Source organism: Macaca mulatta, chromosome 18 (assembly GCF_049350105.2).
Source record: "Macaca mulatta isolate MMU2019108-1 chromosome 18, T2T-MMU8v2.0, whole genome shotgun sequence".
In the NCBI taxonomy this organism is placed as follows: domain Eukaryota; kingdom Metazoa; phylum Chordata; class Mammalia; order Primates; family Cercopithecidae; genus Macaca; species Macaca mulatta.
The window spans coordinates 76,272,812-76,287,629 of record NC_133423.1 but is presented as its reverse complement, the minus strand read 5'-3'; the positions used below and the strand labels follow the sequence as shown (position 1 = coordinate 76,287,629).

Below are 14,818 nucleotides of genomic sequence, written 5' to 3'. Positions count from 1 at the left end.
GATAACCTACGTGGTGCAATAACTGGAGCTATATTGGATTTTTCCAGTTTCCGAGTTGTAATGTGAAGCTCAGCTAAACAGTTCCTGGACACTTGGTTATGACATTTGTATCTCTATTTTCATGGTCCTCTCCCCTCTACCATAGCTTAAGGTAATGGAAGAGAATATTATTCCTCGCATACCAAAGAGTCTAACCCACAAGTAGTATATGTGCTTTCTGCACCTTTTTTATTTTGCATGTATTGTCTGTTAAGTGCTCTGGGTGGCTTTTCTCCCCACCTTAATCCTTCTTTCTCTGCTCCAGCCTTCGCTGCTGTCTTTGTCCCACAACCTCCACTGCAGGTAGATATGTATGACCCGAAATGAAGTGGTAATGAGGGCATCTAGTTTGACTAAGATACTCTTTCTAGGAGCAAGCCTAAATCTTTTGAAATTGGTTTTGTTTGTCCTCACACTTATGCACTGTATAGTGATAGTAGACAGAGCAACCTGGGTTTCACATTTGTCCTGCTGCCAGTATATACTGTATTCTCCCTTTTCAATGTAGCCTTGGCTTTGCTTGGAAGTAATTTTTTTAAATCCTTAATGGCTTCTTTGTTTTAGCATTAGAACCTTCTTGAGTTTTATTTGTATTTCTTTTATTTTATTTTACTTTTTTTTTTTTTGAGACAGAGTCTTACTCTGTCACCAGGCTGGAGTGCAGTGTCATGATCTCAGCTCACTGCAACCTCTGCCTCCCAGGTTCAAGCAACTGGGACTACAGGTGCTCACCACCATGCCAGACTAATTTTTTTGTATTTTAGTAGAGACAGGGTTTTGCCATGTTGGCCAGGCTGGTCTCAAACTTCTGAGCTCAAATGATTCACCCACGTCGGCCTCCCAAAGTGCTGGGATTACAGCTGTGAGTCACTGCGCCTGGCCCCTCCTTGAATTTCAGAAAGACATATGATTGCCTGGCCTATGAATATATTTCCTAGCCTCCCACATAGCTAGGTGTGGCCATGTAATTAAGTTTCCCTGGGTAGAATGTCAGTAGAGTGATGTTTGCAACCTTTATGACAATTCTTTAAAAGCAAATTGCTTGCCCTCCATTTTTTTTTCGTTTTTGCTTTCTTTTGGTCCCACATGGGATATTGGTTAACCAGCTTCACTCAGGTAAATGAGGGCAATATTGTTAGAAAGGTTAAAGCAGTAAGATGTAAGGAAGTTAGAGTCCTTAGATAACCCATGCAGCAGAGCTACTGACACACTGGAGTACTTCTGAGCTGTTACACGAGAGAGCAATGAATATCTCTTGTTTGAGGTGTCCTCTTTTTGAGTTTCTCGGTTACAACAGCTTAGTCTGTTCCCTGATGAACACACAATGGTGGACACTTACAGATGCTTACTATGTGTTAGGGACCACACTGAGTGCTGAATACGCTTTGTGTTGGTTAACTCTCCAACAACCACCCTAAATTAATGCCACTTGCCCATTTTACAGATGTGCAAACAGGCTTACAGAGGTGAAGTATCTTGGCCAAGATTGCATGAATGCAAGTGGCAGAAAGGACCTGAGATCTCTGAAGTGATTCAAAACACATATTCTTGATAGCTATACCCTCATGACTCTTCATATAGAAAAATTTCTATTCTTCTTGGCCACTTCACAGCTTCAGTCTATTGCAATTCGTGTGTCTAGACTCGTCTGCTCAGTTTGGTGTACATTGATGGTTTTATCCTGTTTTTAAAAATATTGTTCTTTGCTCTGAATAGATTTATCTCGCTTTGTTCACTAGATTGTAAATCCCTCAATGGATGGATAAAAATGCTCCATAAATGACGATTATATGACTAAATGAATAAGAACTGTCTGGTCTTCCAGAATTACTCAATATTATCTTTTGTGATGTTTCCTCATAGGTGTATAAATTCTGTTGTTAATTAATCAACCCCAGTGAACGTCATCCCTCCAATTTTAAATACATCTTCTTGGTAGTGAGCATATTTGTGTAGAGGAAATATCCAAAAAGATGATTTTAAATAAGAAATTATGTCCATTCTGTTTACCACTATAAATATAAATAGGTGGGATTTAGCGTTTTCCAGATTGCACTTCAACCAAATGGTAGATTTATGATCAGTCTACCATGTATGAATTAGTATTATGTCTGCTGCACAATAGAAACAAATACAGAATAGCAGTTGCCTTAAACAAAGTATATTATTTTATTCTAACATAAAAAGAGGCCTGGAGGTGGGGATCTGAGAACTGGTATGGTGGCTTCTTGGTCATTGTATCCCAAGCTCCTTCTTTTTCTTCTGAAATCCCTGAAAACAGTTTCTATTCTAATGGTTCTAATGGCTCGCCCCTTGTAATAACTATCAGGCCAGAGTTGCAGGCAATAGGATGGGTAGAGGATAAAAGGCCTTTATCTGACTTTACTCTTCTACATCCCTTTTCCAGGATTTTTATTAAATGAACTTCTACTTCCACCAAGAATTTAGCTATACCTAGTTACATAACTACTCAAATAAAATTAAAATTGTGTTTTTACCTAAGAAAGAAAGTAGAGAATCAGCGCTGGGTAGACTGCCTAGCCTTCTAATTAGGAGGTTCCCACCATTCCAGATTAGGGGTTGACAAACTGGTCCACAGGCCAGTTCTGGCCTGTGGCCTGTTTTTTTGTAAATGAAGTTTTATTGAATGAAAGCCCTATGCACTCATCGATAGCTGATTTCATGCTACAAGAGCAGAGTTGAGTAGTTGTTCCAGAAATTGTATGACCCATGAACTTAGACTATCTCCTAACTGGTTCTTTAAAGGAAAAGTTTGCCAATCCCTGCTCTAGATCCCAGGGGGCGGGAGCAGGGGGCAGGTTCTGATGAAAAAGTTTGCCAATGCCTGCTCTAGATCGCAGCGGGCAGCTTCTGATAGTTTCACTGGTTGTGATCCTATTATAGGAGCAAAGTTGATCTTGATATGGATTCAGTCATCATCTATTCTCCAGCCCCAGTGAGGTTATATACGCTATGCATGCGTTTGGGTGCAAGTAACATGAAACCTGAATAATATTCGATTAAACAGAAAGGAATTATTTTCATCACATACATGAATGCCCAGAAGGACGTGGCCCAGGGCTGGTACAGATGCTCAGTGCTGCCTTCAAAATTAGGCTGCTGCTTTCTCCCCAGCCATGCCCAGAATGCTGACTTTCATCTTCACGCTTACTGGAAGATGATTGCAACACCTGAAGGCTTCTGTCTGCATTTCCTGAAGGAAGTGGGGAAGGTGCAAAAGGGCAAGGGTCTGTTCTTTTCTAGAAACTTTCCCAGAGGCCCCCATTGGCCAAAACTGTCTCTCTAGCAGCTGAGGATCCTAGGATTCAAACAACCGTGGAAGAAAAATATTGGGAAAAAACCCAGTAAAGGAAATAACAGTACAGCAGTGAAAAATGATATAATTTTTAAAATATAGTATAACAACTATTTACATTACATTTACATTATATTAGGTATTATAAGTAACTACAGATGACTTAAAGTGTATGGGAGGATGTGTGTAGATTATATGCAAACACTAGGTCATTTTATATCAAGGACTTTGGTATCCACAGCATATCCTGAGACCAGTCCCCCAGTCATAACTTCTCATAGTTAACTGGTCCACTCCAGTGTGTTCTTATAGTCTCACTCTTCCCTCCTCTTTCTCCCCTACCCTTCCCTCTCACATTCCTGAAATTAATTTCTCTCCTTCTTCCCTCCTTTTCATGTTTTTGGCTAGGTGAGAAACCTGGAAATGAGCCTGAAGAGGTGAAGCTGCAGAATGCCAGCAAACAGATTGTGCAGAACGCAATCCTGCGAGCTGTGCAGCAAGTCTCCCAGGAGAGCCAGCGCAGGGAAGAGAGAATCAGTGACAACCAGGGCCACATCCAACTGGGCGTTGGGGAGTTAACCAAGAAGCACGAAAAGAAGTAACATGGTGGATTTTGCTCTTGACATGTGCTTGGTTTCTAGCCTTCCTCTTAGCATAGGACGCATCACCAAAATGTTGCCAATAAAGCCAACCGAAGTGTCACCGGCACCTAGCTGTGGAATGAATTCGCACAGGCCCCTGGCTGAGAAGCACTGTTGTGAAAAAGTGCATTAGGCCATTCTGTTCCTATTTATGCAGTGCCTCTGAGACACAGTGGGGCCATATATGACACTGTAATTGCAAAGTCATTTTGCAGGCCAATTTATTTTTAAAGTTCTTTTATTTGAAAACAAGAATTCTATGTCTCGTTTATTTACTTCTGCCTTTTATGCATTCCTTCTGTGAATTTAACAAGCAGTCTTTTTGCTGAAATACTGAGTACAGTACTGAGTGCTTTCTAATATATTAAAAAGACATGCTAGAAAGGTGAGGGAATGGAGTTTTAGTTACCTTCAAATGTGAAATTGAGGCTTTTATAAGGTGGGTTCAGGTCTAAGATCAAATTAAGCAAAGGGAAATTCTAAGGCTGAGTCCCTCGGGATCATACGAAGGCATTTATTAATATTTATGTTATTTTAAGAAAGGGAGGAGTTTAAGCTTCTCAAGAACTCAGTCTTTTAGTCTCAATTCTCTGAATATTTCATAATTGGTGTTTATAGTCTGTGTAGAAATATTTTGGGAATATTATGGATTTCTTGTCTGATCTCAAGATTAAATAAATAAGACAAGTGATTCTACACATGTGACTTGCCAATGACTCAATTCCTTAGCAGCCTCGTGGAGAATGGCTAGAATTGTAGATTTCTTCAACAGCTGCCTATCATTAAGAGACTTACACTTGGGGCTGACTATGGGGTGTAACATCCTTGGAAGGGATTCTGGGGTCCTTACAAATGCTGTTTTGCCACCAGGCTATGCATTTGCATTAGGACCTTACTAACTTTTCCCATCCACACATTAAAATTATTTTTTTGAGATTATGAAAATCACACAGTTCAGGAATACATGAGAATACGATAGGGACAGTAAAGTGACAGTGTTTTGAATGCAGTGACAGAGATATGTGTGTTTTCATGTGTAATAAAGGTGTCTGTGCAGCAACAGGATTGATCCCTGCTCCACTTCTGTGAGAATAATGCACGTGTTTCTGGAGTATCTAGAGTCCCATTTCCTGGGCTTCACAAAGGTTATTGAATCGGTGCTATTGGGGACAGAGGAATAATTTGACCTTGGTTAAAAACCTTCTGGTTTCAGAGTATCAATATCTACGTTTGATTTTTTTTAAAGCAAAGTATTATGGTATAAAGTGTGACTGATATTAAGATATACTTCTAAAATTCCAATATGCTACAGTTTCTAGAATAAATCTTTGGATAATAGACAATGAATGAAAAAATATCTTATCAGTTTTGTTATGCTGTCCCCCACAGTGCACAGGTGGAATAAATTCACAGGAAACATGGATGGAGAAGGAAGCAGAAGGGCTTACAATTTAAAGATTGTTTACTCACAGGTGTTTCTTTTAGCAGAATTCATGCTAAGTGAAGAGTGAGTTTAAGTTGACCAAAGTTCATATAACTGATGTGATATAATTGCATAGCATACATAATGAGAATGAAAGTATTCAGGGAAATTATTCAGGAGTGCCCCAAATAAAATAAATAAATAAATCTAATGCTTGTAGTTTGTAAGTGATCGGTACTATGTCTACTCAGATATTTGGATATGACCAGCCTTTGTTTTTGCCGTCAAGTGACAGAAACATATAAATATACTATTTTTCCTCTCTGATGTGTCTGTACTAAAAAATTGGGAATTTTTGGAACATCTTATTGACCTCTGTATCTAAATGTTATTTATAAATAAAACATATACAGCTTTGAAATACTTTAGGCAAAGTTTTCTAGACTCTGCTGTTTGGCTCATTTTGTACGTGGATCTTACCATTATTTGGCACCACGAGGCTTCCAAGGCTATTTTCAAACCCCTAGATATCATGACCAGGGGAAGTGCTTCTTTAATGGGCCCTTCACTGTGACTGCGTGAGGACAGCCATGGGGTGGTGGGTCCTGAGGCTTGAAGAGAAAAGGATGTATGCTAAGAAGTGGGCTTTTGATCTCAAGAATTCAAGGTAAGTGGGTCTGGAAGGTAGAGTGTCTGCCATAATCTTGGAGATGGAAAATCAACAGCAAGGAACAGAGATATGACTAAGTTGTAGGGAGGACAAAAGGAAGTTTGGCAACCCCTGTGCTCAATAGGTAGGTGCCATACTGGCAAAATTCTAAGAAAGCTCAGTCATAAAAATAAATGAATTAAAGACCTATAAACTCTTACAGATCTTTCAGTCTGAAGACAAAGTTACTAGATTTTACAAGGGGCCTATAGAACTTCATTTGACATAGGATTAAGGTGGATTTCCACTTGATTATTATTGTAAACCAGATCACAGCTTTTAGTTTCAGAAATGAGTAGGAACATTTACTTAGTGTCCTTTATCTTTCTGATTTACTACATACACAGGCTTCCCATCTCTGTGTGTTCAGCTGTTCGTCTTTTCCGTTGCCTGCCCCTAGGGTGGAACTAAAGAAAGAAATCCTTTCATGTTACTTTGCTCTGCTGTAATCATCTGTTTAGTGCAAACAGTATTGTAAATTGATACAAAATGACTAACTGGTTCCCTTCATTTCTTATTTATTTTTTAGCTGTTTAGGTTTCCTTTATGGTGGAATTTCAGGTTACAAAGAAATGAATCTATCATTTAAAAATAATCATTGAATTTATGCCATTCAGAGATGAGTAACTGGCTGTTTTCAAGGCTGTTTTGAGGTTTCTATGATAAAACAATACAAAAGAGAGGAACCTTTAATTTATCCACTGTAATAGCTCACTGTAGTAAAATACAGTAAAAAATATATATATATGAAAAATCTGAAACTAATTTAGGCCCTATAATACCAAAACAGATGTAGAGACAGGAAAGTGGAAATTACAGTAATAATATCTTTCTTGAGTGTGTGAAAGTTTTCAAAAGATATTAGTACACATTCCCTCATTTATTTCATTGCCACAACCTCAAAATAAGGTGTAACCTGAGAAAATCTTAATATGGTTTGGCTGTGTCTCCACCCAAAATTTCACCTTGAATTGTAATCCCAACTATCCCCACATGTCAAGGGTGAGACCAGGTGGAGGTAATCGGATCGTGGGGGCGGTTTCTCCATGCTGTTCTCATCAAAGTGAATGAGTCTCATGAGATCTGAAGGTTTTATAAGCGTCTGGCATTTCCCCTGATTGCACTCGCTCCGTCTTGCTGCCCTGTGGCAAAGGTGACTGCTTCTCCTTTGCCTTCGGCCATGATTGTAAGTTTCCTGAGCCCTCCCCAGCAATGTGGAACCGTGAGTCAATTAAACCTCTTTCCCTTATAAATTACCCAGGCTCTGACAGTTCTTTACAGCAGTGCAAGAATGAACTAATACAGGTCTTACTCTCCTTTTGCAGGTAAAGTCACATTGAGGCTCAGGGAAGATAAATATAACCTAGATGGAGAAAGTGAGCACAAAAATACATGAAATCAGTAATCTCAAACTCTGTGAGCATCGGAAAACAAAATTTAAGAGTATAAATTGTAGGGATTTTAAGAATATGAATTCTAGATATATCAGTGTTAAGATGTAAGAATGCAACTGCTTTAGATAAAACATTTCTGCATAAGAAATTTAACAAAAATAGTAAAGAGTCAGTGAAAATATTCAATAGAAAAAACTCAATGCCATTCAATTAAAACGTGGTAGCTAAGGAAGGAAACAAGAGACTTCAGAGGGAAAGAAATAGAAGACCACAGTATGGTATGAGAAGACTACTAATCTTTCCTCCATTCCTCAGAAACCATATTAGTAAGTGCACAAAATCCTTATCCAGGTGTGAGAAAAACAAAGTGAGGGACTTTGTCCTTTGTCTTCTGGTTACAGTGTAGTGGAAATGGCTGTTGGGAAGAAATAGGTGAGATAGGAGACAGGACTCCTCTCAGATGAAAGTGGTAACTTTGGCTAGGTGCAGTGGCTCATGCCTGTAATGCCAGCATTTTGGGAGGTGGAGGCGGGTGGATTACCTGAGGCCGGGAGTTCAAGACCAGCCTGACCAACATAGAGAAACCCCGTCTCTACTAAAAATACAAAATCAGCCAGGCATGGTGGCACATGCCTGTAATCTCAGCTACTCAGGAGGATGAGGCAGGAGAATCCCTTGAACCTGTGAGGTAGAGGTTGCAGTGAGCCGAGATCACACCACTGCACTCCAGCCTGGGCAATAAGAGCAAAACTCCATCTCAAAAACAAAAACAAACAAAAAAGTGGAAAACTTTCCCTTACAGAAATTAAGAAAAAGGAAGAAAATAGGGGAAGGAAGGAAGGGAGGAAAGAAGATAAATCCCCACAGCATATTCTAGGAAAATAGATATAAAATGCTCAGCAGCAATACTAGCAGAATAAAAGAAAAGTTTTTAAGTTCTGGGCTGCGAGCAAGTCATTTAGGATGGTAAATTTTCATGCTGGCATCAGATTACTTCATAGCAACATTGAATATTCTAATACAAGGGAGAAATGGCTATAAAGGAGCACTGAAGTAAGGAAAGTATGAGGGAAGGATATTATTCCCAGCCAAGGTGTCAATTAAGAATAAAGGTAAAAATTAAAACAAAACAAAACTTAAGCATTACTAGTACTCAAGATTTCTTTGTGAAAAATCTGCTTGACCATGAATTTCAGCCAACTAAAAAATGAATAAAAATAAAGACTTCAGAAAGGGAGAGGCTGCAACAAAAGGATTAGTGAAGAGCAGTATCTTCACCTAAATATAAAGTGAAGAATACATAATTGTGAAAATTGTGGCTGAAAAGAAGCATGTAAATTGTTATATCTTGCTAGCATGAAATATGACCAAAAAAATCAGGATGTAGGCAGGGAAAATGACATCAACCTAATGACTTTATCTGTCAGAGAGGAAAGATAATTTATATGATCTCAAGTTGAATGCTTTAATGAACTCCGAGGATGCCAATCCCTTATTAGATTTTATAATTCCTCTTTTTAACCTTTGAGGAATATTTTAGAAACTAATATGACACAGAGTTATTTAAAGTTTAGCATTTTCTTTAGTTTCCACTTAGTATTTTTTTCTTTCATTAAATTAAAAAGAAATTAAGTATTCTACTGGTATCCTTTTTTTATTTTTATTTTTTTGAGACAGTGTTGCCCAGGCTGGAGTGCAGTGGCTTGATCTCAGCTCACTGCAACCTCCCCATCCCGGGTTCAAGCAATGCTCCTGCCTCAGCCTCCTGAATAGCTGGAATTACAGGCACGCACCACCATATGCGGCTGATTTTTGTATATTTGTAGAGACGGGGTTTACCATGTTGGCCAGGCTGGTCCCGACCTCCTGACCTCAAGCGATCCCCCCATCTTGGCCTCCCAAAGTACTGGGATTACAGGCATGAGCCACCACAGCTGGCCTTTTATCTATATATTTTTACTGTGTCCTTTTCCCCTGGAATAATCCCTTGACACCATATGTGTCCCACTGTTAGCTTATTCTTCCACTGAGGCTGACCAGGAGGACTCCTGCTGCATGTGAAGACCTAGAGTGACTTTCTTACTCAGAAAAGTAATTCCTTTGATCATTCAACTTAGGCCACAGGTTGTACATAGTCTAAGTAAAACGAGAACAAAAGAATCACTTTATTCCTATGGTGTTTTTCCATTTTTAAAGCAAGTTACTATTCTTTTTTTAGCTGATTTCTACTTAATCCATTACCCAGTGCTTTCACCACATGCCTGACACTTGTGCCTAAGAATTGATGCTCTTGCATGAATGCTCCACTAGTTGAGTTATATGTGCAAACCAGTGTTGTTGCCGCCCATCTGTATGCCCTCAGCAAGCATCATTTCCCTATTCACAGATGGCTTCTGGCTACAAATAGCTGTCACTTTTTGCCTGTGGGCCTTTTCTAGGTATATCTGTGTGCTCAGCCTACACAAGGGGCTGGCCAGAAGTACTGGGTAGCTAAGGGCCCAGGGCAGCCTTCCAACAATAATGGATAGGAGATGGCCTGTAAATACTTCAGCCTTCTCACTGCCCAGGTGGGCCAACTCTGAGGTGTGTCCCATGGTCTCCCATTGGTTGAAACCTGATGAAGTCCCTGGTGTGCAGCCCCTTCTCTCTCATTTCTCCACTTTCCTATTGATGCTTTCTATGAGCTAATTTCACTCAAATTCTTGTCTCAGGATCTATTTCTAAAGGGACCAAAGTTAAGACAATGGTGTTACAGTGCTTCCTATCAAAGAAAACTGAGGTTACTAATTATTTGTATCTTGTTGCAGAAAAATTGGACCAGGTTTTCTGAAGAGACAATCTGCCTCAACCAGGTATGTCTTTCAAAATAAATGCCAAAGTAATTGACTGTGAGTTGGTTAATAAATCAGATGTGTTGTGTATTTTAATTTTATTATGGCTATGGTAGCTGGCTTGCGATTGATTTAATCTCAGTTCTGTTCCCCATTTCTTGTTTTTCTCAGGTTTGTCAAAGATCAGATGGCTGTAGATGTGTGGTATTATTTCTGAGGACTCTGTTCTGTTCCATTGGTCTATATCTCTGTTTTGGTACCAGTACCATGCTGTTTTGGTTACTGTAGCCTTGTAGTATAGTTTGAAGTCAGGTAGCGTGATGCCTCCAGCTTTGTTCTTTTGACTTAGGATTGTCTTGGCAATGCGGGCTCTTTTTCGGTTCCATATGAACTTTAAAGTAGTTTTTTCCAATTCTGTGAAGAAACTCATTGGTAGCTTGATGGGGATGGCATTGAATCTATATATTACCTTGGGCAGTATGGCCATGTTCACGATATTGATTCTTCCTATCCATGAGCATGGTATGTTCTTCCATTTGTTTGTGTCCTCTTTTATTTCACTGAGCAGTGGTTTGTAGTTCTCCTTGAAGAGGTCCTTCACATCCCTTGTAAGTTGGATTCCTAGGTATTTTATTCTCTTTGAAGCTATTGTGAATGGGAGTTCATTCATGATTTGGCTCTCTGTTTGTCTGTTACTGGTGTATAAGAATGCTTGTGATTTTTGCATGTTGATTTTGTATCCTGAGACTGCTGAAGTTGCTTATCAGCTTCAGGAGATTTTGGGCTGAGATGATGGGGTTTTCTAAATATACAATCATGTCATCTGCAAACAGGGACAATTTGACTTCTTCTTTTCCTAACTGAATACCCTTGATTTCTTTCTCTTGCCTGATTTCACTGGCCAGAACTTCCAACACTATGTTGAATAGGAGTGGTGAGAGAGGGCATCCGTGTCTTCAAAGGGAATGCTTCCAGCTTTTCCCCATTCGGTATGATATTGGCTGTGGGTTTGTCATAAATAGCTCTTATTATTTTGAGATACGTTCCATCAGTACTGAATTTATTGAGAATTTTTAGCATGAAGGGCTGTTGAATTTTGTCAGAGGCCTCTTCTGCATCTATTGAGATAGTCATGTGGTTTTTCTCTTTTGTTCTGTATATATGCTGGATTACGTTTATTGATTTGCGTATGTTGAACCAGCCTTGCATCCCAGGGATGAAGCCTACTTGATCATGGTGGATAAGCTTTTTGCTGTGCTGCTGGATTCGGTTTGCCAGTATTTTATTGAGGATTTTTGCATCGATGTTCATCAGGGATATTGGTCTAAAATTCTTTTTGTTGTTGTGTCTCTGCCAGGCTTTGGTATCAGGATGATGTTGGCCTCATAAAATGAGTTAGGGAGGATTCCCTCTTTTTCTATTGATTGGAAGAGTTTCAGAAGGAATGGTACTGGCTTCTGCTTGTACCTGTGGTAGAATTCGGCTGTGAATTCGTCTGGTCCTGGACTTTTTTTGGTTGGTAGGCTATTAATTATTGCCTCAATTTCAGAGCCTGCTATTGGTCTATTCAGGGATTCACTTCTTCCTGGTTTAGTCTTGGGAGAGTGTAAGTGTCCAGGGAATTATCCATTTCTTCTAGATTTTCTAGTTTATTTGTGTAGAGGTGTTAATAGTATTCTCTGATGGTAGTTGTATTTCTGTGGGGTCAGTGGTGATATCCCCTTTATCATTTTTTATTGCGTCTCTTTGATTCTTCTCTCTTTTCTTCTTTATTAGTCTTGCTAGCAGTCTATCAATTTTGTTGATCTTTTCAAAAAACCAGCTCCTGGATTCATCGATATTTTGGGTTTGGGGTTTTTTGTGTCTCTATCTCCTTCAGTTCTGCTCTGATCTTAGTTATTTCTTGCCTTCTGCTAGCTTTTGAATATATCTGCTCTTACTTTTCTAGTTCTTTTAATTGTGATGTTAGGGTGTCAATTTTAGATCTTTTCTGTTTTCTCTTGTGGACATTTAGTGCTATAAATATCCCTCTACACACTGCTTTAAATGTGTTCCAGAGATTCTGGTATGTTGTATCTTTGTTCTCATTGGTTTCAAAGAACATCTTTATTTCCATCTTCATTTTGTTATGGACCCAGTAGTCATTCAGGAGCAGGTTGTTCAATTGCCATGTAGTTGAGCGGTTTTGATTGAGTTTCTTAGTCCTGAGTTCTAGTTTGATTGCCCTGTGGTCTGACAGACAGTTTGTTATAATTTCTGTTCTTTTACATTTACTGAAGAGTGCTTTACTTCCAACTATGCGGTCAATTTTGCAATAAGTGCGATGTGGTGCTGAGAAGAATGTATATTCTGTTGAATTGGAGTGGAGAGTTCTGTAGATGTCTATTAGATCTGCTTGGTGCAGAGTTGAGTTCAATTCCTGGATATCCTTGTTAACTTCCTGTCTCGTTGATCTGTCTAATGTTGACAGTGGGCTGTTAAAGTCTCCCATTATTATTGTAAGGGAGTCTAAGTCTCTTTGTAAGTCTCTAGGGACTTGTTTTATGAATCTGGGTGCTCCTGTATTGGGTGCATATATATTTATGATAGTTAGCAGTCTGTGTCTTTTAATTGAACCATTTAGTCCATTTACATTTAAGGTTAATATTGTTATGTGTGAACTTGATCCTGTCATTGTGATATTAGTTGGTTATTTTGCTCGTTAGTTCATGCAGTTTCTTCCTAGCATTGATGGTCTTTACATTTTGGCATGTTTTTTCAATGGCTGGTACCTGTTGTTCCTTTCCATGTTTAGTGCTTCCTTCAGGATCTCTTGTAGGGCAGGCCTGGTGGTGACAAAATCTCTCAGGATTTGCTTGTCTGTAAAGGATTTTATTTTTCCTTCACTTATGAAACTTAGTTTGGCTGGATATGAAATTTTGAGTTGAAAATTCTTTTGAGATTGTTGAATATTGGCCCCCACTCTCTTCTGGCTTGTAGAGTTTCTGCCGAGAGATCTGCTGTTAGTCTGATGGGCTTTCCTTTGTGGGTAAACTGCCTTTCCCTCTGGCTGCCCTTAATATTTTTTCCCTCATTTCAACTTTGGTGAATCTGACAATTAGGTGTCTTGGAGTTGCTCTTCTCAAGGAGTGTCTTTGTGGCATTCTCTGTATTTCCTGAATTTGAATGTTGGCCTGCCTTTCTAGGTTTGGGAAGTTCTCCTGGATGATATCCTGCAGAGTGTTTTTCAACTTGGTTCCATTTTCCCCATCACTTTCAGGCAGACCAATCAGATGTAGATTTGGTCTTTTCACATAATCCCACATTTCCCGGAGGCTTTGTTCATTTCTTTTTACTCTTTTTTCTGTACACTTCTCTTCTCACTTCATTTCATTCATTTGATCTTCAATCACAGATACTCTTTCTTCTAGCTGATCGAGTTGGTTACTGAAGCTTGTGCATTTGTCACGTAGTTCTTGTGTCATGGTTTTCATCTCGATCAGTCCTTTTATGGTCTTCTCTGCATTGATTATTCTCATTATCCATTCATCCATTCTTTTTTCAAGGTTTTTAGTTTCTTTGCGCTGGTTATGTAGTTCCTCCTTTAGCTCTGAGAAGTTTGATCAACTGAAGCCTTCTTCTCTCAACTCATCAAAGTCATTCTCCATCCAGCTTTGTTCCATTACTGGCGATGAGCTGCGTTCCTTTGGAGGGGGAGATGTGCTCTGACTTTTTGAATTTCCAACTTTTCTGCACTGCTTCTTCCCCATCTTTGTAGTTTTATCTGCCTTTGGTCTTTGGTGATGGTGATGTACTGATGGTGTTTTGGTGTCGGTGTCCTTTCTGTTTGTTAGTTTTCCTTCTAACAGTCAGGACCCTCAGCTGCAGTCTGTTGGAGTTTGCTGGAGGTCCACTCCAGACCCTGTTTGCCTGGGTATCAGCAGCAGAGGCTGCAGAAGATAGAATATTGCTGAACAGTGAGTGTTGCTGTCTGATTCTTGCTCTGGAAGCTTCATCTCAGAGGTGTACCCAGCCGTGTGACGTGTGAGGTGTTGGTCTGCACCTAGTGGGGGATATCTCCCAGTTAGGCTACTCAGGGGTCAGGGACCCACTTGAGCAGGCAGTCTGTCGGTTCTCAGATCTCAACCTCCATGCTGGGAGAACCACTGCTCTCTTCAAAGCTGTCAGACAGGGACATTTAGATCTGCAGAGGTTTCTGCTGCTTTTTGTTTAGCTATGCCCTGTCCCCAGAGGTGGAGTCTACAGAGGCAGGCAGGCCTCCTTGAGCTGCGGTGGGTTTCACCCAGTTTGAGCTTCCAGGAGGCTTTGTTTACCTTCTTAAGCCTCAGCAATGGTGGGCACCCCTCCCCCAGCCTCGCTGCTGCCTTGCAGTTAGATCTCAGACTGCTGTGCTAGCAATGAGGGAGGCTCCGTGGGCGTGGGACCCTCCGGTCCAGGTGTGGGATATAATCTCCTGGTGTGCTGT

At 39.9% G+C, this 14,818-nt stretch overlaps 1 protein-coding gene and 1 long non-coding RNA gene across 2 annotated transcripts in view; both read left to right on the top strand.

The window, feature by feature from the left end:
* Window positions 1-3,091: 3,091 nt before the first annotated feature.
* On the top strand, window positions 3,092-5,853 carry AKAIN1 (A-kinase anchor inhibitor 1). Its single transcript, XM_077975101.1, has 2 exons — window positions 3,092-3,287; window positions 3,764-5,853. Exons 1-2 carry the CDS (start codon window positions 3,092-3,094, stop codon window positions 3,955-3,957), a joined length of 390 nt encoding a protein of 129 aa, XP_077831227.1. The 3' UTR covers window positions 3,958-5,853.
* A 4,476-nt stretch (window positions 5,854-10,329) lies between these two features.
* The window catches only part of LOC114673852 (uncharacterized), a 456,306-nt gene continuing 451,817 nt past the window's right edge, over window positions 10,330-14,818 (top strand). Inside the window, exon 1 of the long non-coding RNA XR_003724700.2 lies at window positions 10,330-10,374. This is a non-coding gene — a long non-coding RNA (uncharacterized LOC114673852). The remainder of the gene's footprint in view (window positions 10,375-14,818) is intronic.